At 35.9% G+C, this 22,233-nt stretch overlaps 1 protein-coding gene across 1 annotated transcript in view; it reads left to right on the forward strand.

Annotated features, from left to right (window-relative positions):
* LOC120471303 (protein unc-13 homolog A) overlaps positions 1 to 22,233 on the forward strand; it is a 72,725-nt gene that overhangs the window by 17,441 nt on the left and 33,051 nt on the right. Inside the window, exons 4-15 of the mRNA XM_089131596.1 lie at positions 1,353 to 1,470; positions 3,115 to 3,238; positions 3,958 to 4,028; positions 4,247 to 4,301; positions 6,976 to 6,999; positions 8,741 to 8,951; positions 10,641 to 11,600; positions 13,117 to 13,219; positions 15,337 to 15,377; positions 16,940 to 17,018; positions 20,983 to 21,057; positions 21,266 to 21,485. Coding sequence (XP_088987722.1) covers positions 1,353 to 1,470; positions 3,115 to 3,238; positions 3,958 to 4,028; positions 4,247 to 4,301; positions 6,976 to 6,999; positions 8,741 to 8,951; positions 10,641 to 11,600; positions 13,117 to 13,219; positions 15,337 to 15,377; positions 16,940 to 17,018; positions 20,983 to 21,057; positions 21,266 to 21,485 — 2,081 coding nt within the window. The remainder of the gene's footprint in view (positions 1 to 1,352; positions 1,471 to 3,114; positions 3,239 to 3,957; positions 4,029 to 4,246; positions 4,302 to 6,975; positions 7,000 to 8,740; positions 8,952 to 10,640; positions 11,601 to 13,116; positions 13,220 to 15,336; positions 15,378 to 16,939; positions 17,019 to 20,982; positions 21,058 to 21,265; positions 21,486 to 22,233) is intronic.

Raw genomic sequence — 22,233 nt, forward strand, 5'->3', positions numbered from 1 at the left:
GTGTCTTTGAAGAAATGGTTATATATATATATATATATAACCTTAAATGGTTCTGTCTGGCGCTTCATATATAAAGTAGTAGCCAAAAGTGTACCCTTTATTCAAATATTATTTGTTTAAGTCCCCCTGTGGTAAAAATCCAGCTTTAATGTTGTTTATGTGTCTATTTAATATGCTTTAAGACACACCATGTGTAAGTTCATAAGTCGACAGCATTGCTGAGTATTTTCTGCTTAAACCAAGGACAGTCTCATAAACACGCTTTGAAATCGCTGGTGTTTCTGACGTCACAAACCACCTTGTAACCAATCAGATCAACGTGTGATCGACAACCAGTGAGTGAGTGAGTGGAGGCGGGGCTCATTTGCATATTCATAGAACCGCACATACTAAATGAGGCAAGGGTGTGAAGTTACATTCAAGATATTTTAATGCATAAAGATTTTTTGTTTTCAAGGGAAAAAACTTTTAAATATGTCATTTTGGTGATCAAATATGAGTTTTAAGGGAAAAATTATTGACAGGGGGACTTTAGATAGCCATCCGATCAGCAGAGGTGTAAAGTACAGGCTCAGAAAGTAGAAGTCCTCAGTATTTTGTTCCAATCACCTGGATTTGCTAATTAGCTCAGAAAAAAAATATTAGCTCAGATTAAAAAATAAATAAATAAAAATCAGTAAAAATATATCAAATGACCAGGTGTAAGTGACAGACCCATTGTCACGATCTCCAGCTGAAGAGCCCATGATATCCACCAGAGGGCGCTCCTCCCCAAACCATAGTCATTCCCCCATGAACTGCATTTCCCAGAATCCCTTTCCCAGACTCATTATCCCTTGATTAGTTTCAGCTGTTTCTCATTCTCATTCTCATAAACCTGGTTAACCCAGTCACTCTTTGTGAAGTCTCGTAAGTGTTAAGCTGCATTTCGGGCGCTCTTCTGGTTTCTTGTTATTTGGGTTTGACCCTTTGCCTGTTTTCCGGATTACCCCGTTTAAATAATATAACATATGTTCCTCATATCTTGATGGTTTAATTGAACTTTTAGGGTCATTAAAAACAAATATCCCCTCCAAACACGTCTTTTGAACCTATAACGGTTTCATTCATACGGTAATATAAAATTCCAATAATTAATTTTTTTTAATTCAATATTATTAATTAAGCAGCTTGTAAAGATACCACAGTACATTGAAATAACCTACTAAAACATGAAATTATTTAAGATAATTCCTATATATAGCCTTTCTAGCACAAAGAGAACCCCATTGATCCTGTTTCGCTCTGACACGTGCATTTATCTTCATCTAACGCTTGCGCTGCCTTTTTATTTTCTCTCTTTTTCTGTCTAGTGAGATAAATCGCCTGGATCTGGGTCTCACTGTGGAGGTGTGGAATAAAGGCCTGATCTGGGACACCATGGTCGGATACGTGTGGATCCCACTGCAGAATATCCGCCAATCAAATGAGGTGGGTGGGGTTTTATGATGCCAATATTTCAGTGCTTTATATTAGGGCTGTCAGACGATTAATCGCATCCAAAATAAAAGTTTGTGTTTACATAATATATGTGAGTGCACTGAGTATAATTATTTTATATATATGTATAAATATAAATACACACACATGCATGTATATTTAAGAAAAAATATTATATATTTATAAAATATTTATATTTATATATAATATAAATTATATATACATCTATATACATGAAAATATTTCTTAAATATATACAAGCAGGTGTGTGTATTTATATACATATAAAATAATTATACACAGTGCACTCACATATATTATGTAAACACAAACTTTTATTTTGGATGCGATTAATTTTTGATTAAATCCGATGCAAACGCAGGAATCGCTGCTATATTAATGTCCACTGTTAGTGAGATCTTCTCATGCGCTCCTGCTCTCCTCTCCTGTTACGAAAGGCAATGCTGTGCTTAAAGTCAGCAGTTTTATAGAGACGCTTCCATTTGCTGCTTTTATGCCCCATTTTATATATAACCCGAGTTTTTCCTCATGCTTTCATAACGTAGCATGATTAATAAATCATCTGCTGTCAATAATGAATGAGTACTTTCTTGTCTCGACCTGTGACATTCGGGTGTTTGTGTGATTTGAAGCCCTTCAGGCATTCGTCGTGTTTTCTAAGGACGTTTGATGGGAATATTTGTAGTGTTTGTGTGCTTTTCCTCTGCAATATGGCATTGTGCTTTATTGCTGGCAAGATTAAATCGTGAAAGTAAGAATTGGTTAGTGATGAAATATAAAATCAGGCAGTTGACTCCTTAAATTAAGTGGTCGGATCCATCGTTTTTACCTGCTGGAGCTTTTTTTCTGGTAAAAATTACTTAAAATGCATTTTAAAACCAACCGAAATGCTTGTTTGCTGTGCTTGTTTGTAGGGCTGCACAATTCAACAAAAAAATTATAAAAAAATAAAATAAATGATTTTATATATATATATTTTTTTTATATATATATATATATATATATGATATATATACACAAAAACAGTGCAGACATATTGCTATATATATATATATATATACAAAAACTGCACTCATATTGCTTTGATATATATAAATACACAAAAACAGTGCAGACATATTGCAATATGTATATTTACAGTATATATATATATATATATATATTTATATATATACAAAAACAAAAATGATGTACTCATATTGCTATTTATACCAAAACTGCACTCAAATTGCTATATATATACAGAATATATATATATAGATATAGATATACAAAAACTGCACTCATATTGCTTTGCCATCTATCTATCTATCTATCTATCTATCTATCTATCTATCTATCTATCTATCTATCTATCTATCTATCTATCTATCTATCTATCTATCTATCTATCTATCTATCTATCTATCTATCTAACGGTGCATTCATATTGATATATATGGGAGAAACTGCAACGGGCAATATGGCGGAATAAGTCCCGCCTTCGAAATAAAAGAGCCAATCGCTGATTGGCGTAGTATAAAGGTGTATAGTGTATATTGAGTATGTAATTTGGGACATAACCTGTGTGTGTGTGTGTGTGTGTGTGTGTGTGTGTGTGTGTGTGTGTTTCAGGAAGGACCGGGGGAATGGCTGACTCTGGATTCTCAGGTCATAATGGCGGATAATGAAATCTGTGGCACCAAAGATCCGACTTTCCACCGTTTGCTTCTAGACACGCGCTTCGAACTGCCGCTGGGTGAGATCATACTCATAACTCATAACTCATCACTGCTATAACCACAAAAACACAGCTTATTTACAGACACTGTGGACGAAACACTGGGGTGTGTGACTGCTAGCTTTGAGCTCGTCTATGATAGTGTGACCCCTACAATAATCTTTCACCATTCAGAAGTTTTTTTGTTTTTTTTAATGAAATAAGAAATAAGTCTCTTATTCTCACCAAGGCTGTATGCAATAATGCAGTGAAAACAGGAATATTTTGAAATATTATAAACATCTAATGCCAAAAGATCTCTGCTCAAACAAATGATTGGCTGAAAGCGGTGTCATATCTGATGCATTATTAGTTAAAAACGTAAACAAGATCAGCTAATTTCGAAATCAAAAGACCGCAGTAAGAGAGAGCAGCAATAGCCCTGGTAAGATCGTTTCGTTTCTTTACTTTTAAATGACGAGGAGTATTGTCTGCGACTTACTTTCACTTTAATTTGCAATAGGTTGCTCGTTGGCTTTATGATGCTCATCTGCCGTGATGTGTGTTGCAGTAGCGTTGTCACAACATGCTATAACATTACAAAGCCTATAACACACACTCACACTTTTATTAGCGTTTTTGGGAGGAAATCAGATGCATTTGATTTACACTTGTGCAGTTTCCTCAGATCTCCTCCTGAAGGAGTGGTTTGAGTCTTAATGTTGAGGATATTCTGATTATTAATCGTTCTCCCGCAGACATCCCGGAAGAAGAGGCTCGATACTGGGCCAAGAAACTGGAGCAGCTCAATGCCATGCGGGACCAGGATGTGAGTGTGTGTGTGCCAAAGCCTTCAAATGAACTTAAGTTTCACTTTTAGAATCAATAGTGCTGGGATTACCTTTAAATTTAAAGCTGATCTAAGTAAAGGTGTCTTGGTATACAACATAATGTTCCTTTCCAAGTGTGAACGATAACTGTTGTAGATATTGTTATGTAGATATAGATAATATAGCCGTTTTTCTCATGTGTGTGTGTGTGTTGCAGTATTCGTATCAGGAGGTTCAGGAGCGGCCGCTGTCGGTCCCTGGAACACAGTGCTGTGAGTTTCAGCTTCTGCATGTTCATTAAATAATACATTACATTTCATATCATAAACCCTAGAACACACACACGTCACATGTGATCTGTTATAGGTTATATGGACTAGTGTGAGCGGGACGCTTTTGTGTAAATTCTCCTTTTGTGATCATAAAGACAGAAGAACAACACCATGGCGAGTAAATAATGAGATGATTTCCATTTTAGAGTGAATTAAGCATTTAAATCCGTATGAAATTAGTCAAAATATTTAATTTCCCCTTCTCTCAGTTCAAAAATCTGAATATTTTCAGGTAAATATGACCAAAATAATTGGAATGGAAAATTTTGTAGAAATCAATTATCATTAATATACTATTGTAGTTTTTGTTAATATTTATGAATTAGATTTTGTTATATTTTCGGTTTTAATAGTTTTGTTTTTGTCATTTTTATTAGTTTTTTTGTTTATATTGTTTTTATTCATTTTTAATTTAGTTATAGTTTGTTTTAATACAGATTAGTGTTATTTTAGTATCACTGATATACTATGTTTTATTTTTATATTTTATGTTTTCACTGTTAAAGTTTTTGTAAACTTATTTTCATTTTAGGGATGGGCAACGATTGATCGCATCCAAAATAAAAGTTTGTGTTTACAAAAAAGTTTTGTGTTTACGTATATGTGTGTGTGTAGTGTGTATAATTAATTTGTATATATAAATACACACACATGCATGTATATATTTAAAGAAATATGTGCATGTGTATATTTTATATATATTTATTCACAATTAATATTATATATAAATATAAATATTTGATATATTAATAACACATTTTTCATGTGTGGGTATTTATATATACAAATTAATTATACACACTACACCCACATATATTATGTAAACACAAACTTTTATTTTGGATGCGATTAATCGCGATGTCTATATAATTTTAATTACATTTTATTTATCAGTTGTGGTTAATTTTTTTTTGTTATTTTAGTACATATTAGTGTTATTTTTTTGTATCACTGATATACTATTATAATTTTGTTCATAATTTGAATTAGATTTTATTTTTGTATTGTCTGGTTAACTTTAATTTTAGTTTAAGTTTTTTTAATTATGCTGTTTTGTCATTTTTAATTAAAAAAAAATGTTAATACAGGGTATTTGTATGCAGTCTATTACAATTTATTTTTATTTATCAGATTTTTTTTACTTATTTAGTTAACAAAAATAATCCTGGTGCGGATCTACTTATTAGTCATTGTTTATTGGTCATTGTTGAGAGCATTAAATCAGCCACATAAATCGGATCATATTCACAGTTCTGAGCATCTGAACCAGTAATACACCAGTGCTTCAGTTCTTCCCGAATGTGTGTCACAGTTAATGTGATTTATGAATGACGGTAATGACGGAAGTACCGCAGAAAACTGAATGAGCAGCAGAGTGCATGAATGGAGCTCTTATTACACACACACACACACACTCACTCTCCTTGAGTGCTGCTGATGCAGCTCCCAAGGGGGTGGTGCTAGGCAGTGGGACTCACTCATTGGCTGAGCCATGAAGCTGGGAATCATCACTGGACGGTGGCCAGAAGCACATCACCTTAATCACAGAACACTGAGTCATCAAATCGAGACTGAACCCTGTGGCAGGAAGAGACACACACAGTGTGTGACAATGGCAACCCCAGCCAACAAAAACTACTGCTTCATAATGTTATCATAAAAACGTTATTTCTGAATGTTCTGTTTCTGCGAACATTCCATTTCATCACTCATCACACATGAGAATGTTACTTTTGAACATTCTCGGAACATTCTAAATCAAGTTGTTACATTTAAAAAAGGTTATGGAAGCAGAAAAATAGAAACGTTTTTCCTTTGCTTAGGGATGCACGATATATCGGCCAGCATATCTGTATCGGCCGATATATGTTCATTTTTAATGTTATATATTTGGCCAAAATGTGGCCGATATATTAAAGCCGATAAATAATGTATTATTTCCTTTAGCTGAGACACTTGTTGAGAACTGTTTATGTTTTTTAAATTTCTTGAAATATGATTGAAATCTCTTCAAAAAATGAACATCTGGTTCGGGACAACATGTGCAACGCAAATCTGTCATATCGGCTATACAACACTATAATGAGAACATCATTATAATTGTGTGCTTGGGACGTGGATTTAATTGTGAGACTTTTGTTTTTGTAATCAGGCTCTCAAAATTAGATAAAAATTATTCGGATTTAAGTTTATCGACCGATATATCGGTTATCGGCTTTCAAATAAAGAATTATCGGTTATCGGTATCAGCCAAGATCCCATTCACACGGATTCGCTAAAAACGATTAAAATCGCTGTATTCTGCTGTCAGCCCTGTAGATGGCGATCTCACTGTTTAAAGAAACACTATATTCTTGAAAGCGCATAACGTCACCATTTTCAGAAATTCACGTTTTTGTAGTTTACATTGACATGATAACGCTGTGGCTTTCAAGAACTTGGTTTTATGAAGCATGCTTTCAAAAGTTTTTAGGAGCCCAAAACAGCCAACATTCATTACAAAAATACTGAAATGATTCAGAAAACAAAACGATTTATAAATAATTTTTGTGTCCAGATATGTTTGAGCAGACTGCATTATGAGTGATCCTCTGTCTTCTCTTATCTCTCACAGGTAACTGGTGGGGCGAACAGCAAAGTGAGTTTTCATATCTGTCATTATGAGCTCATTAATCTGACATCTGCTTTCCTATTCTTGTTGCCGTCAGCGATATATTCAGTTAGCAATCAAGCATTGCGAGCTCGATAAACACACACACTCGCACTCGATGTGCTGGGATGTTTACCCTGACTAATAAACAGATAATTTATTTACCTTTTGTTGCACAAATGTTGATTTGAGTCACAGGACAATTATTTTGTAGTACAAGTTTTCAGCAATGTTTTGTTTAAATTTGCAAATAAGGCTCATTTGTATACATTTCCAGAACAGAAATGTGAATAAACTTGTTTTCTTTTTAATATGTTGGATTGACAAGGTCAACATATTGTTATACTATTAAAACATTATTATTCTTCCCTCTTCTTCTGAGACTAAATATGCTTATAATGTGCTAAAACATGCTAGCAACATGTTAATTTATATCACCAATGTGTGATAAAACCACAGTCTATGGATAAAACATGTTAGCGTGTTACATCATGCTGGAATTATGCTAATTCATGTTAGCAATGTGCTAAAACATGCTAACAACGTGCTTAATTGTGTTAACAATGTGCTAACACATGCTATCAAGATGCTAATTCATGTAAGCAATGTGTTAAAACATGTTAGCATGTTAAATAATGCCTACAATGTGTTCAGAACATGATAAAACATGCACGCAACATGCTTAATCTTGCTACCAACATGTTAAAACATGATAAATGCATGCTTAATAATGCTCAAAATGTGTTAACACAAGCTAGCAAACATGCTAATTAATGCCAGCAATGTGCTCAAACATGTTAGCTTGTTAAATAATGTCTACAATGATAAAACGAGCAAGACGCATGCTTAACCATGATAACAATGTGTTAAAACATGCTAGCCACATGCTTAGTCATGTTAGCAGTGTGATAAAACATGCTAGCAACATGATTAATCATTGTAGCAACATGCTAATCATTTTAACAATGTGGTAAAACATGCTAGCCACATGTTTATGTTAGCAGTGTGATGCTAGCAACATGATTAATCATTCTAGCAACATGCTTAATCATGTTAACAATGTGGTAAAACATGTTAGCCACATGTTTATGTTAGCAGTGTGATGCTAGCAACATGATTAATCATTCTAGCAACACGCTTAATCATTTTAACAATGTGGTAAAACATGCTAGCCACATGTTTATGTTAGCAGTGTGATGCTAGCAACATGATTAATCATTCTAGCAACATGCTTAATCATGTTAACAATGTGGTAAAACATGCTAGCCACATGTTTATGTTAGCAGTGTGATAAAACATGCTAGCAACATGTTAGCTGCATGTTAAATCATGTTCAATTTGTGGTAACACGTTCTCAGTTGCTAGCATGTTTTAGCACATTGCTAGCAGCATGTTAATTCATCTCAGCAACATGCACATTCATTCTAGCAAAGTCTTAAAACATGCTAGCAACCTGTTAAAACATTCTAGCAATGTTAACAGCATAATAAAACTTGCTAGCAACATGATAAAACAGGCTAGGAAGTTTATAAAATTGTTAAACCTTCAGACAAGGCTTTGCTAAGCAAGATTTTGTCCCAATGAACTTTACTATTATCTAGTTCTACCTCTGCAATGGTTTAGCCTGTAGCAAACCACGCTTTCTCGTGGTCATGACAGTATGTGTGTTGTGTTTTATCAGTCTTTCTAATGATTTTGCAATGTCTTTGATTCGTCTGTGTGTGTATAGACAATGATCCAGACAGCGCAATGGATGACCGAGACAGTGATTATCGCAGCGAGACCAGTAACAGTATACCACCCCCGTTCTACTCCACATCTCAACCCAACGCCTCAGTCCACCAGTATCCCATGAGCCACCAGCACCGCAACCCCCGCGGCTCCTACTCGCGCTCCATCAACAACTGTGACCTTGACTATGACCATCCCAGAGGCATCAGGTGCGAGAGAAAGAGTTGTTTCTGTAATACTCATTCATCATTCATGAAACAATCATGGCCGACACAGCATGAGCGGGAGAAGGTGTTTCTCAGCCGACGTGTCTCTTTAATGGACTCATTCATCATGTCTGATCGGCGTGTCTCTTATCAGCCTTTTTTCTGATAATCGTTTGTTTTTTTTCTCCTGGAAAAGACCTTTTAAATTCGACTGTCTTCTTTGTTTCTCTTCCATTATTCAACAAGATGAGTTTTCATTGATTTATAAAAAGACTTGACATCATCGTGCCTTGCTTAAGGGCTCAATGGATTCTTGCTAGGATTTAGAAAAGCAGACTGGTGTTTTATTTCATTTTATTTTTAGCATTCATTTTACATTAACATGCAAGTAATCAATAAGGTCCTGTGGCTGTGCTGTATCGTGAATCAGTCGCGGCTGAAGGGCGTTGTTCGGCACGACGCAAAGCCAAGTCAACCGTGAGATATTCACCACACAGCACTAGCCTCTCGTACCTTATAGCTTTTATAAAGCGGTTACCACACAATACAAATGTTAAAGCCGAAAAATATGTATCTATGCAATTTTAATGAAGTAAAATCTCTTAAAAATAGTCCCTAGTCAGAAGTTACATGCATTATTTCGCTAATAGATGGGGTCAAACACTGTCTTTATGAGTGAGTCGGACAGTAGAGAAGACTTTTACATTGAAAGGAATGAGTCAAACTTGTGATCACGAAGATGACTCGGGCAGGAAAAACCCTTAAAGGAGTAGTTCACTTTTCAAACAACTTTTGCTGATAATTTATTAGCCCCCGTGTCATCCAAGATGTCCATGTCTTTCTTTCTTCAGTCGAAAAGAAATTAAGGTTTTTGATGAAAACATTCCAGGATTTTCTCCATATAATGGACTTCAATGGGGTCCAAACGGTTCAAGGTCTAAAGGACAGTTTCAGTGCAAACTGCAAACTGTTCAAAGGGCTTTTAACGACACCAGACGATGAATAAGGGTCTTATCAAGCGAAACGATCGCTCATTTTTTAAATAAATAACAAAGTTTAAGTTTTATAAGCACAAATGTTCACCTTGCTCTGTTCTGTGATGTGCGTTCGTGACTCTCCTGTTCGAACTCGTTCATCAAAATGAATCTTTTTCCGAGTCATTTGGTTTATTCAACGAACGAAACGAATGAATTGACTCGGGAAAAGATTTGTTCATTTTGATGAACGAGTTCGAACAGGAGAGTCACGAACGCACATCACAGAACAGAGCAAGGTGAACATTTGTGCTTATAAAACTTAAACTTTGTTATTTATTTAAAAAATGAGCGATCGTTTCGCTTCATAAGACTTTTATTCATCGTCTGGTGTCGTTTAAAGCCCTTTGAAGCTGCACTGAAACCCCATTTGGATCCCATTGAAGTCCATTATATGGAGAAAATCCTTCATCAAAAACCTTAATTTCTTTTCGACTGAAGAAAGAAAGACATGGACATCTTGGATGACTAAATTATCAGCAAAAGTTTTTTTAAAAAGTGAACTTCTCCTTTAACTTTGGTTTTAAAAACCCTGCAGATACCCTGAACAATGGCCATATAACTTGCAAAGAATGTGTAGATTTCAGTCTTCCCAAATCACCGTGAGTTATCATCTCGTTCTGCCTAATCTTTGACTCGCTCTTTGTCATTTTTCCAGTCCGACCGGGAGCTATGCATCCTCAGCCGAGCTCAGTCATTGTAGTACCCAACTGAGCGAAGAGTTCGGTGAGCGAGAGCTTTACGACGAGAACGACTCGTACCACTCCTGCCACTCGTCCGTGTCCTACAGCAAGGGCTCGCCCGACTGGGACGAGACGCAGGGGGTGTACAGCGACGACTGCGCCTACAGCAAAGACGGAGGCGAAGAAGGTGCCGTATACGAGGAAGATGGCGATCTGTACGCAGAGGAGGTGGACATGTACGAGGGTGAGGAGGACTTCAACTACGAGGATGAAGATTTGTATCCGCCCGACCAAGAGCTTCCGTTCACTCCTACTCCTTCCAGCACCGGCCAAACGCTGGACGTCCCATCAAGACCGCCTTTGGAGAAACAGGCTTCGCTTCACCAACAGCAGCCGCCTCAGATCTCCAGTCAACCATCCAATCAGGCGCAACCCCAACCTTTAGCCAAACCCCTAAACCAGCAAGTTCCCGCCCCCCCAAAACAACAACCACCACCCCAACAACAATCCTCAGGTCCGATCCCATCCGTTCAGTCTTTCTTCGCCATGGCTAAGCCATTGACTGCCGTGTTTGGGTTGGGTGGATCAACTCCTGCACCAACATCTCAATCCCAACCTCAACCCGCGACAACACAATCCCAAACTCCAATGCCTCAACCTCCCGCCCAACAGGTTCCTCCAACGACAAACAAATCCCCTGATCTGCCAATCCCTGTGCCCATAACCAACTCCAAACCTCCGGCGCCAGAACCGAAACCTCCAACGCCAACAGAGGAGAAACTGCCCGCAGAGCCAGAGCCACCAATGATGGATGAACCTCCACTTCAAGAAGATGACTTCCCCATGGAAGAGTCTCCAATAGAGGAAGTAAAGATGGAGAGCCCCCCTCCATCTCCCCCTTTCGAAGAGGAGGAACCGGTTCCCGAACCTGAGAGGTATCACGAATATATCCCAACAACACCCTTGGGTACTTAAATATATACTGTACATATACTTTTAATAGTATAGTTGAAGTACAGGTCGATCTTGAAGAATTGACAGTGCAAAAATGATTTACGTGTTGGTCCAGGCTAATTAAAGTTTTTTAGAAACCATTATGCAGATATTTGGCCCAGAAAGTTATTAAAGACATCGTTAAAATAGCCCGAGTGACTACAGTGGCTCAACCTAAAGTTTATCAAGCGACTGGAATACTTTTTGCGCATCTACCCAGAAGCGCTGCGCTGTTACACTACGAGAACTCACTCGAGGCCCACAGAGAAGGAAATTAATAGTTTAATAAAGTCGTTATTTTTGATTGTTTTTTGCGCACAGAAAGTGTTCTCGTCGCTTGATAATCTTAAAGGAGTAGTTCACTTTTGAAAAAACTTTTGCTGGTAATTTACTCGCCCCCATGTCATCCAAGATGTCCATGTCTTTCTTTCTTCAGTCGAAAAGAAATGAAAGTTTTTGATGAAAACATTCCAGGATTTTTCTCCATATAATGGACTTCAATGGGGACCAAACGGTTCAAGGTCCAAATGAGAGTTTCAGTACAAACTGCAAACTTGTTCAAAGGGCTTTAAATGATTCCAGACGATGAATAAGGGTCTTATCAAGCGAAACGATCGCTCATTTTTTTAAAAAATAACAAAGTTTAAGTTTTATAAGATCAAATGCTCGCCTTGCTGTGTTCTGTGATGCGCGTTCGTGACTCTTCTGTTTGAATTCGTTCAACAAAATGAACAAATCTTTTTCCGAATCAATTCGTTCGTTTCTTTCGCCGAATGAACCAAATGACTCGGAAAAAGATTTGTTCATTTTGATGAACGAGTTCGACCAGGAGTGCGTTACAGAACAGAGCAAGGCGAGCGTTTGAGCTTATAAAACTTAAACTTTGTTATTTTTAAAAAACGAGCGATCGTTTCGCTTGATTCATTGTCTGGAATCGTTTAAAGCCCTTTGAACAAGTTTGCAGTTTGTACTTAAAGTTTCTTTTGGACCTTGAACTGTTTGGTCCCCATTGAAGTCCATTATATGGAGAAAATCCTGGAATGTTTTCATCAAAAACCTTAATTTATTTTCTACTAAAGAAAGAAAGACATGGACATCTTGGATGACACGGGGGTGAGTAAATTATCAGCAAAAGTTTTTTCAAAAGTGAACTACTCATTTAAAGTTGAGCCACTGTAGTCACTCGGACAATTTTAACAATGTCTTTAATAACTTTTCTGGGTCGGCAAATTTCAATTACAATAGAAGCCTATGTTGGAGTGATCCAGCTCTCAGATTTAATCACAAATATCTTAATTTGTGTTCTGAAGATGAACAAGGGTTGAACAGCATGAGGGAGAGTCATTACTGACAGAGATTACATTTTTGGGTGAACTTATAGTGTGGTTGCATCAAAGACAGAGAATTGTTGGATTAATGTTGTATGATGCATGCCAACGGTCTTGAATGTCTGTGCAGTGAACCGGTGAACGAGGAGCCGATGGAGCCGGTGGACCCGGCCGTCAGAGCCAAAGAAAACTGGCTTCGACTCTTTGAGAAAGTCCGCCGACAGCTGCAGGAGGTGAGGCAGATCACTAGACTTCATTATCTGGAGAAAGTCTACATTATTTAGGGTGACCACACGACCTCTTTTTCCCGGACATGTCCTCTTTTTGGACCTAAAAAATGTCTAGATTACCCAAAAAGTCTTACAGATATTAGATATTACAAATACTGATTATGGCTTACAGATATGAAAACCTTTTCACAATATTCTAATTGTAATTATTCTGTAAGCCATCTGTAACAAATTAAGGCTTGAAATATCTCACTTTGCATGTAATGAGTCTATAAAATATATTAGTTTCACCTTTTTAAATTGAATTACTGAAATAAATGAACTTTTGAGTAAATGAGTTTAACCTGTATGAATTAAAGTACAATAACTAAAAAATTTAAACCGAAAACTGAAACATGGTCACCCTAACATTATTGAACTATTGCCAATTGATTGTGTTTCATAAAGGAGTGTGTAAGAAAGTGCAAATCACAACCACAAAATGGTAGAAATCAGAATTGACCCAATTTGCTTTCTGAAAACATGTTCCTGGTGTTATTCTGAGCAGTTTAGTGCATGTTATTCATGAGAAAACGGATGTTTTATCTTAAATCAAGCCTCAATGCACTGCAAACTCGCATGCATACATTATCATTCAAGAATAGAAGTAAAATAGGTTGCAAGCACTGTTTATTTTGCAAGCACTGTTTATTATATCTCCACACATTTCCTGCTTTATGCTTATGATGCGATGAAACACCATGCACTCTAACGGCTGTCGTGATTATTTTGCAGTTTGCCACGTCCTCTTTGCTTCTTTTTTGTGTGCGTTATTCTGTTGACTCTTTATCCTTTGTTTGTCTGTTTGTATCCCGCCGTTTTGTCGTCTTTCCAGTCTCTTTTCATTGCTTTAGCGATTTGCATGTTCACTCAGATGACCCATGATGGGACGAGACTGTCAGGTGGGTCCGTTGTTGGTTGTGTGAACGTTTTGTGGTGGTTTTGTGATATAAGCTGACTAATATAACATAGTTTGGTAACACTTTACTTGAAGGGGTGTGCATAATCATGACATGAAATATGACAGTTTACCACCTGACAGCTTAAAGGAGTAGTTCACTTTAGAAAAAACTTTTGCTGATAATTTACTCACCCCCGTGTCATCAAGATGTCCATGTCTTTCTTTCTTCAGTCGAAAATAAATTAAGGTTTTTGATGAAAACATTCCAGGATTTTCTCCATATAATGGACTTCAATGGGGTCCAAACGGTTCAAGGTCCAAAAGAAACTTTAAGTACAAACTGCAAACTTGTTCAAAGGGCTTTAAACGATTCCAGACGATGAATCAAGCGAAACGATCGCTCGTTTTATAAATAAATAACAAAGTTTAAGTTTTATAAGCTCAAACGCTCGCTTTGCTCTGTTCTGTAACGCACTCCTGTTCGAACTCGTTCATCAAAATGAACAAATCTTTTTCAGAGTCATTTGGTTCATTCGGCGAAAGAAATGAACGAATTGATTCGGAAAAAGATTTGTTCATTTTGTTGAATGAGTTCGAACAGGAGAGTCACACAGAACAGATCACGGCGAGCGTTTGATCTTATAAAACTTAAACTTTGTTATTTTTTTTTAAAAATGAACGATCGTTTCACTTGATAAGACCATTATTCATCGTCTGGAATCGTTTAAAGCCCTTTGAACAAGTTTGCAGTTTGTACTGAACGTTTCTTTTGGACCTTGAACCGTTTGGACCCCATTGAAGTCCATTATATGGAGAAAAATCCTGGAAGGTTTTCATTAAAAACCTTAATTTCTTTTCGACTGAAGAAAGAAAGACATGGCAAGACAACTAATTCTTTAATGTAATAATGTAATTTTAACTAATAAAGCTAGGTGGTTTCTTAAGTTTGATCATTAATCTGCTATGTCATGCTTATGACAGGTTGTGGTGTCTAAGTAATGTCAAGTTGTCATGACAAAGACACTGACAGGTTATGATGTAGTTATTTTATTTAACATTTATTTCAGTGGTTATAGTTTTGCCATGTTTGTGGTGAATACAGAAAACATTTGGACTCAAAGCCAATTAGCTAATAAAACCAATTAAAGCTAATACAACTCTTTCTCTGTCTTTCTCTCAGGCACGAGGAGAGACTCAGTCTCTGTGGTTTGGTAAAGGAGGGTAAGTCAAAGTTGAATGTAACTCGACACCCTTCCCTCATTTAGTATGCACGGTTCTATTAATATGCAAATGAGCCCCGCCTCCACTCAGAGATCCACTGGTTGACGATCACACGTTGATCTGATTGGTTACAAGGTCGTTTGTGACGTCAAACCGTTCTTTTGTTTTAAGGAGGAAATACTCAGCAATACTGTCGACTTATGAATTTACACATGGTGTGTCTTAAAACATATTAAATAGACACATAAACAACATTAAAAGCTGGATTTTCATCAGAGGAGTCTCTTTTTAGCCTGATTAAATATGCTCTCCATCAAACAAGCCCCACAATAAAATAAAATAAACACATTTTATACACAATCTTCATATTTAATGGCTTTAGATGATTCGTAAACTGCATTTAATAGATGGACTTTCATTAAAACATTTAAAATTGGTTTGTAATACGTGTTTTTATATGCACATTTTTGTTGTTTATACACCGTTTTGACCAGTTTTGAGCTAAACAAAATGAATAATATATTGAGGCAATTGATTCAAAGGTTAGAAAAGCTTAATTTGGATTAATCTGGAAAAGACAGGGAAACACAGAATACAAACACCAGCAACACGAGAAACACAAGGCCTATAAATAAAGCTTGACGAGATAAGACACACCTGGGAAAAACTACAATCTGACTACAAACAAGAAACTGGAAATACAACATAAAACACTGAGAACATGTGACAATGCAATAGATAAAAGTGTTGAGATTAAATAAGCTCGGCACACTCGCTGAATGTGTGCGCCAATTTAGTTCAAGGCATGACAATTAAACACAGCAATTTTCCTATTTAGTATTTTTGTCTTGTTTTCCAGTACAAACATTAAATCAAGATGCAATCAAAACTATTTAAAAAGTAGGGCTGTGCAAAAATTAATTGCGATTAATTTGTGTTTACATAATATATTTGTGTGTGCTGTATATAATTATTTTGTATATATAAATACCTATGCATGCATGTATATATTTAAGAATTATTTGCGCTTAAATTCTGTATATATATATTTAAATACATAATCTATATTATATAAATATAAATATTTTATATATGAATAACACATTTTCTTAAATATATACATGCATGTGTGTGTATTTATATATACAAAATAATTATATACAGCACACGCAAATATATTATGTAAACACAGACTTTTATTTTGGATGCGATTAATCGCAATTAATTTTTGCACAGCCCTATTAAAAATAAAAAAAAAATTTTTTCAAATCAAAATTAAGTGAGTTTGTTATTTAAACGAAAAAATATCTGTTAAAAGACAACCATTTGAATTATTTGCTCTTGTTTACATGCATAAACTCAATTATCTTTTGTCATTTTGCTTCTCAGTGAATGCATCTTGATTTATGATTGTTCTACAGAAACACTGAGGAAGAACATCATTTTTTGCAGGGTAGTCTTGATGAAAAACACTAATGATGAAGCGATGATGGGTCTGTTTTATTGCATGCTGTCGAGGAAGGGAAATTATTTTTCATGCACCATTATGTTTATCTGTGAAGGATGGGAGGAGCGCTGTACAGCATTGACAGCATGCCCGATCTGAGGAAGAGGAAGACCGTTCCCCTGGTCAGAGATCTGGTGAGAAACACACTGCAAAACCTCCAGACGTCTGTGTTTCATCTGCACTGAACTTAGTGGAGACTTTTGTAACGGATACTGGTTCCTGATTAAAAAAGCATTATCTTACAAAGTACTTGTTTCACATTCTTAAACCTGGAGAAACAAAATTACTTCAGAATATTAAGTCTTGTTTTCTGAAACAAGAACAAAACTTCTGCCAGCGTAACATTAAATCAATTCGCACAATGTTTTAACATGTCGCCAGCGTATTTATAAAATGATTTATCACATTTCTAGCTTGAATTAACACATTTGTAACAAGATTTAGTATGCTGTTAGAATTTTTCTATTATTAATTAGTACATTGCTAGCATTTTAGCATTTATCTAACATGAATTAACACATTGTTAACATGTTGCTAGCATTATTTAACACATTTGTGACATGGTTTAGTATGTTTTTTCTATCATGAATTAGCACATTGCTAGCATGTATTAGCTAAAACATGTTAAATTGTGTTAGAAATCCATGCTAGCAACATGTTAAAACATGTTATATCATGTTAGCAACATGCTAATTTATTATAGCAACATTTTAAAACACTATAGCAGTGTACAAATTCAGGATTGAAAAATGCCAACAACGTGTTAAAAAAATTCACAAAATGTGGTAAATCATGTTAGTAAAATGCTAGGAATGTGTTAATTCATATTAGAAACATGCTTGCATCATGTTAAAACATGCTAGTAATGTGTTTATTCATGAAAGAAACATGCTAGCAACATGCTACTTCATGTAAAAAATGTGTTAATTCATGCTAGAAAATGTTAAAGTATGCTAGCAACATGTTAAATCATGCTAACAAAATGTTAGTAAAATGCAAAACCATGCTAGAAATGTGTTAATTCATATTATAAACATGCTTGCATCATGTTAAAACATGCTAGCATTGTGTTTATTCATGAAAGAAACATGCTAGCAACATGCTACTTCATGTAAAAAATGTGTTAATTCATGCTAGAAAATGTTAAAGTATGCTAGCAACATGTTAAATCATGCTAACAAAATGTTAGTAAAATGCAAAACCATGCTAGAAATGTGTTAATTCATATTAGAAACATGCTTGCAGCATGCTATAATATGCTATTAATGTGTTTATTCATGAAAGAAACATGCTAGCGACATGCTACATCATGTTAAAATGTGTTAAATCATGATAGAAAGTGTTAAATATGCTAGCAACAAGTTAAATCATGGTAGCAACATGTTAGCAATGTGCTAAATCATGCTATCAATGTGTTAATTCATGATAGAAACACGCTACCAACTTGCTTAATCATGTTAGCTAACAGAATGTTAAATCATGGTAGCAATGTGCTAATTCATACTAGAAATACGCTAGCGATATGTTAAAACACCCTAGCAACCTATCTATCTGTTTTCTGATACACTGAAAAACTTCAAACATTAAGCTTTAAAACTACTTTAAAATTTAAATTACCTTCAAACTTCAAGCTTTTAAAACGTTTTAAAACTTTCTGTTCAGGCTTTCTCAAGCCAGCATCAAAGTTTGTCTTAACGTTTTGTTTATATGGTTTTGTTTTTAGCATTTAAATGATCATTTAAATGTGCGTAACAGTTTTTATTATCTTGTTTTCTTTGCTTCTGCTGTCTGGAATCAGGCTATGGTAAGGATTTGTTGTAATTATTCTTTATTACTGCACCATTGTTTTTATTTTTGCCATTACTGTCGACATCAGTGTTTTAGAAGTCTGAAAAGTTTGTCTCAGAGGAAAGTTTGCTATGGATTTTACATAAAGTATCAACTCCGTCTTTTGGACCCTTTATTTCTCAAATTCCTTAGAAGAAATACATCAAGACACAAATTTGTCACTATAGTTGAATTTGGTGTCTTGTCAAATAATCTGAGATCTCTTCATAAATACGGTGTCCACCAAAGCGTTTTTAGCCAGCTGAAAACGCAAGACGCTCTGCTGAATTAAATTATTATTTTTTCGTCAACAGGTTCCACATAACTGGATTATGTTAAACATAATTTGTTCATGTAACTTCAACATAATGGAATTAAGTAATTGTAAATGACCCAATTTAAGTAGTCTCAACGTGAATTTTTAAAGGCTTCCTGACATGATTCAAAGGCATTTTATTATATTCATTCATCCATTTATATTTCATTTGATTCAGTGACATTTAATTACATTGATAGACTTTTGCTAGATATTTGCTAGCAGTAGCACATATTAGCATCTTGAACTTCATCCAAAGCAATAGTAAATAATGAAATCAGTCGACACGACAACAAAATGCTCCACTCTTCTCTTCTCCACAATGGTAACTCACTGTAATTTAAATGGTTTAATAATTCCAATGTAATTTTACATTAAACACTATTACACACTATCAAGTCTTCCCCTTTTCTAAATTTCTCCGAAAAACATAAAATAACACTTAATTTTAACATTTATTCTCTCTTAATTCAACCATATGCAAAGCATGCTGGGAACTAAAAGCACTGCCCAGTTTCATTTAATGCAACACAAATCAATCATGTAATCCAACACAAACGGTTTAAGTAAACTTAAGTTGTACGTATATTTAACCCTTATGCTGCATTAGGGACATTTTTGGTCTTTTGCAGTTTAATTTATTTGACCATTTTGGCTGTTTTAATGCAAATGGTATGAAATTTGGCAAAATTGTGACTTTTTGGATACATGTAAAAAATGTGATCCCATTTTGCTAAATATGTATAACACACACTGTGTAGATCAAATAGTAACACTCAGCACCATAAAGACCAAAAATGGCCCATTGAAACCCATTAAAACGTTGTTTAAATCTGAGGCTGTCAGTAATACATGAAACATGATTTTTGCACAAACATCCTTTCATTTTGAAGCAAAAGCATTATATTTGCATTATATAGTGTATTCCACCAGATGACGTCACTACATATTTATTCCCTATGGGTGGAAATGCACCTTATTTTAGGCAATAGGCAATGTTTAATAGGTGGCCATTTTTGGTCTCTAACGCGCTAAGTGGGATTTTTTGCAAAGTGGGACTGTGATAATCCAAATCTAAAGTTTTCTCTTTGCATTTAGTTTATTGAAAATATTTGAATTTTTGTGTTTTTTCCTCTTAGACAAATCGATGGTTTCGCAAACAAAACTGGTAATTAAAGGGTTAAAATCCTGAAATTGAATACATTTTTGGTAGTTATGATGAGGACTGATGCTGGTTAAAAGATTTAACTTGGTAAAAGTGGAAAATAATAATAATATATAATATTTTAGGCAATGTTTAATATGTGGCCATTTTTGGTCCTTAATGCACTCAACGGTGTTAAAAATCTAATGCAGCACAAGGGTTAAGCAGCTCTGGATGTACACATTTTTTTTACTTAACATAAATGGTTAGTGTTTAGCCAACGCATTAGGATTTTGTACTGTTAAATTGAGACATAATTACATACACCTTAATAGAAAAAACATTTCAAGTCAAAAACACAATTATTATTAGTAAACTATATATAAATATATTATGTAAAGTGCACAACCTTTCTAGTTATTTTTTTTGAGTTTTTCATCCATGTTGTTCGGTTAGCTCTGCTGGTTGATGTCGTTGCACAGAGAGAATGTCGGTGTGGTATTAGCCCCGCCCCTCCTCCACTGTGATTGGACGGTTGGGTAAAAAGTGACAGTGATGAGCGCTGCGTTTTACCCGAAGTTGAACATTATTCAACTCTCGGCGACCAGTAAAAAAACGGCGAGCGCTTCAACGTGGAAAAAAAAAACGTTCAACGCCTCATTACGCTAATGGCGTTTTAAATGTGCGGCGCTCCCATTGAAAACGATTGAAAAAATACGCTAGCCGCGTGAAAAACTGCTTTGGTGGACACACGGCCTTAGGAGAAACAGTCAAACGGTCTCTTTGTGTAATCTCATGTGTGTGTGTTCAGTCTTTAGTGCAGAACTCTCGTAAGGCTGGTATCACGTCTGCTATGGCCTCTAGTACACTCAACAACGAGGAGCTGGTAAGTAATGCAAGATTAAATTTGACTAATCTTTCTATTAAAAATGCGTTTTCGTCATTTGTTTAAAAGTAAAGGCTCTACCAGTGAAATGTGTGCCTTCTGAACCCTTATAATGTGTCTCGTGTTTGGTGTGTTTTGGTGTTGTTATTGTTCACTGGAACTTCGTATCGTAACTTGAAACTAGCGTAATGTGTTTGTGCTCCCGTAGAAGAGTCACGTGTATAAGAAGACTCTCCAGGCCCTGATCTACCCGATCTCCTGCACAACGCCGCACAACTTCGAGGTGTGGACGGCCACGACGCCCACCTACTGCTACGAGTGTGAGGGTCTGCTGTGGGGCATCGCTCGCCAGGGCATGCGCTGCTCCGAGTGCGGCGTCAAATGCCACGACAAGTGCCAGGACCTTCTCAACGCCGACTGCCTGCAGAGTGAGACTTTAATGCTAATGTGCCCTATTTTAACGTTATGGTCTAAACGAACGGCACATGTGCACTTTCCCCGATTTTTTTTTTTTGCTAGTTTAACGACGAGACAAATGGTCGGCGCTCCCGGTGCATGGTCTAAAAGGGTCGTCTCTATTCTCTTAAAGGGATAGTTGACTTTGAAATTAATGTTTGATATGTTTTATCTTCCCTCAAGGGCATCCAAGATGTAGGTGTCTTTGTTTCCACAGTATTTTCAATTTTGACATTTTTCAGTCAAACCGTTGTTGTCTATCAGTCATACACTGGAGGCTAAGGGGGTCCACCAAAGAGCAGCACAGAGAAGTCCAAATTAAACATGATTTAATGACTCGTAAATGTAAGAACACACTGATGGCCTAAGACACGAAACGAGCGGTTTGTGTGAGAAAACCAACAGTATTAATATCGTTTTTACCTCGTGTAATCATCGCCATGACATGATCTGACGGCACGGGTGCTTCGGTCTGGAAGTGATCGCTTGCGTGTGACGTCACTCTTTGTTTATACAGAGATTTCGTAAGTTTTACCTTTCACTAAACATATTTAGATATACGGGAAACCGCAATGGAAGACGATTTCGGTATATCTAAATATGTTTAGTAAAAGGTAAAACTTGCGAAATCTCCGTGTAAATATTGAGTGACGTCACACGCGGCGTAACATTGAACTGATTCAGTTCGGTTCAGTTGGACATTGAACAACTGATTCAGAT

The sequence above is a fragment of the Pimephales promelas genome, chromosome 5, assembly GCF_988280905.1.
Source record: "Pimephales promelas chromosome 5, fPimPro1.hap1.1, whole genome shotgun sequence".
Taxonomy (NCBI): domain Eukaryota; kingdom Metazoa; phylum Chordata; class Actinopteri; order Cypriniformes; family Leuciscidae; genus Pimephales; species Pimephales promelas.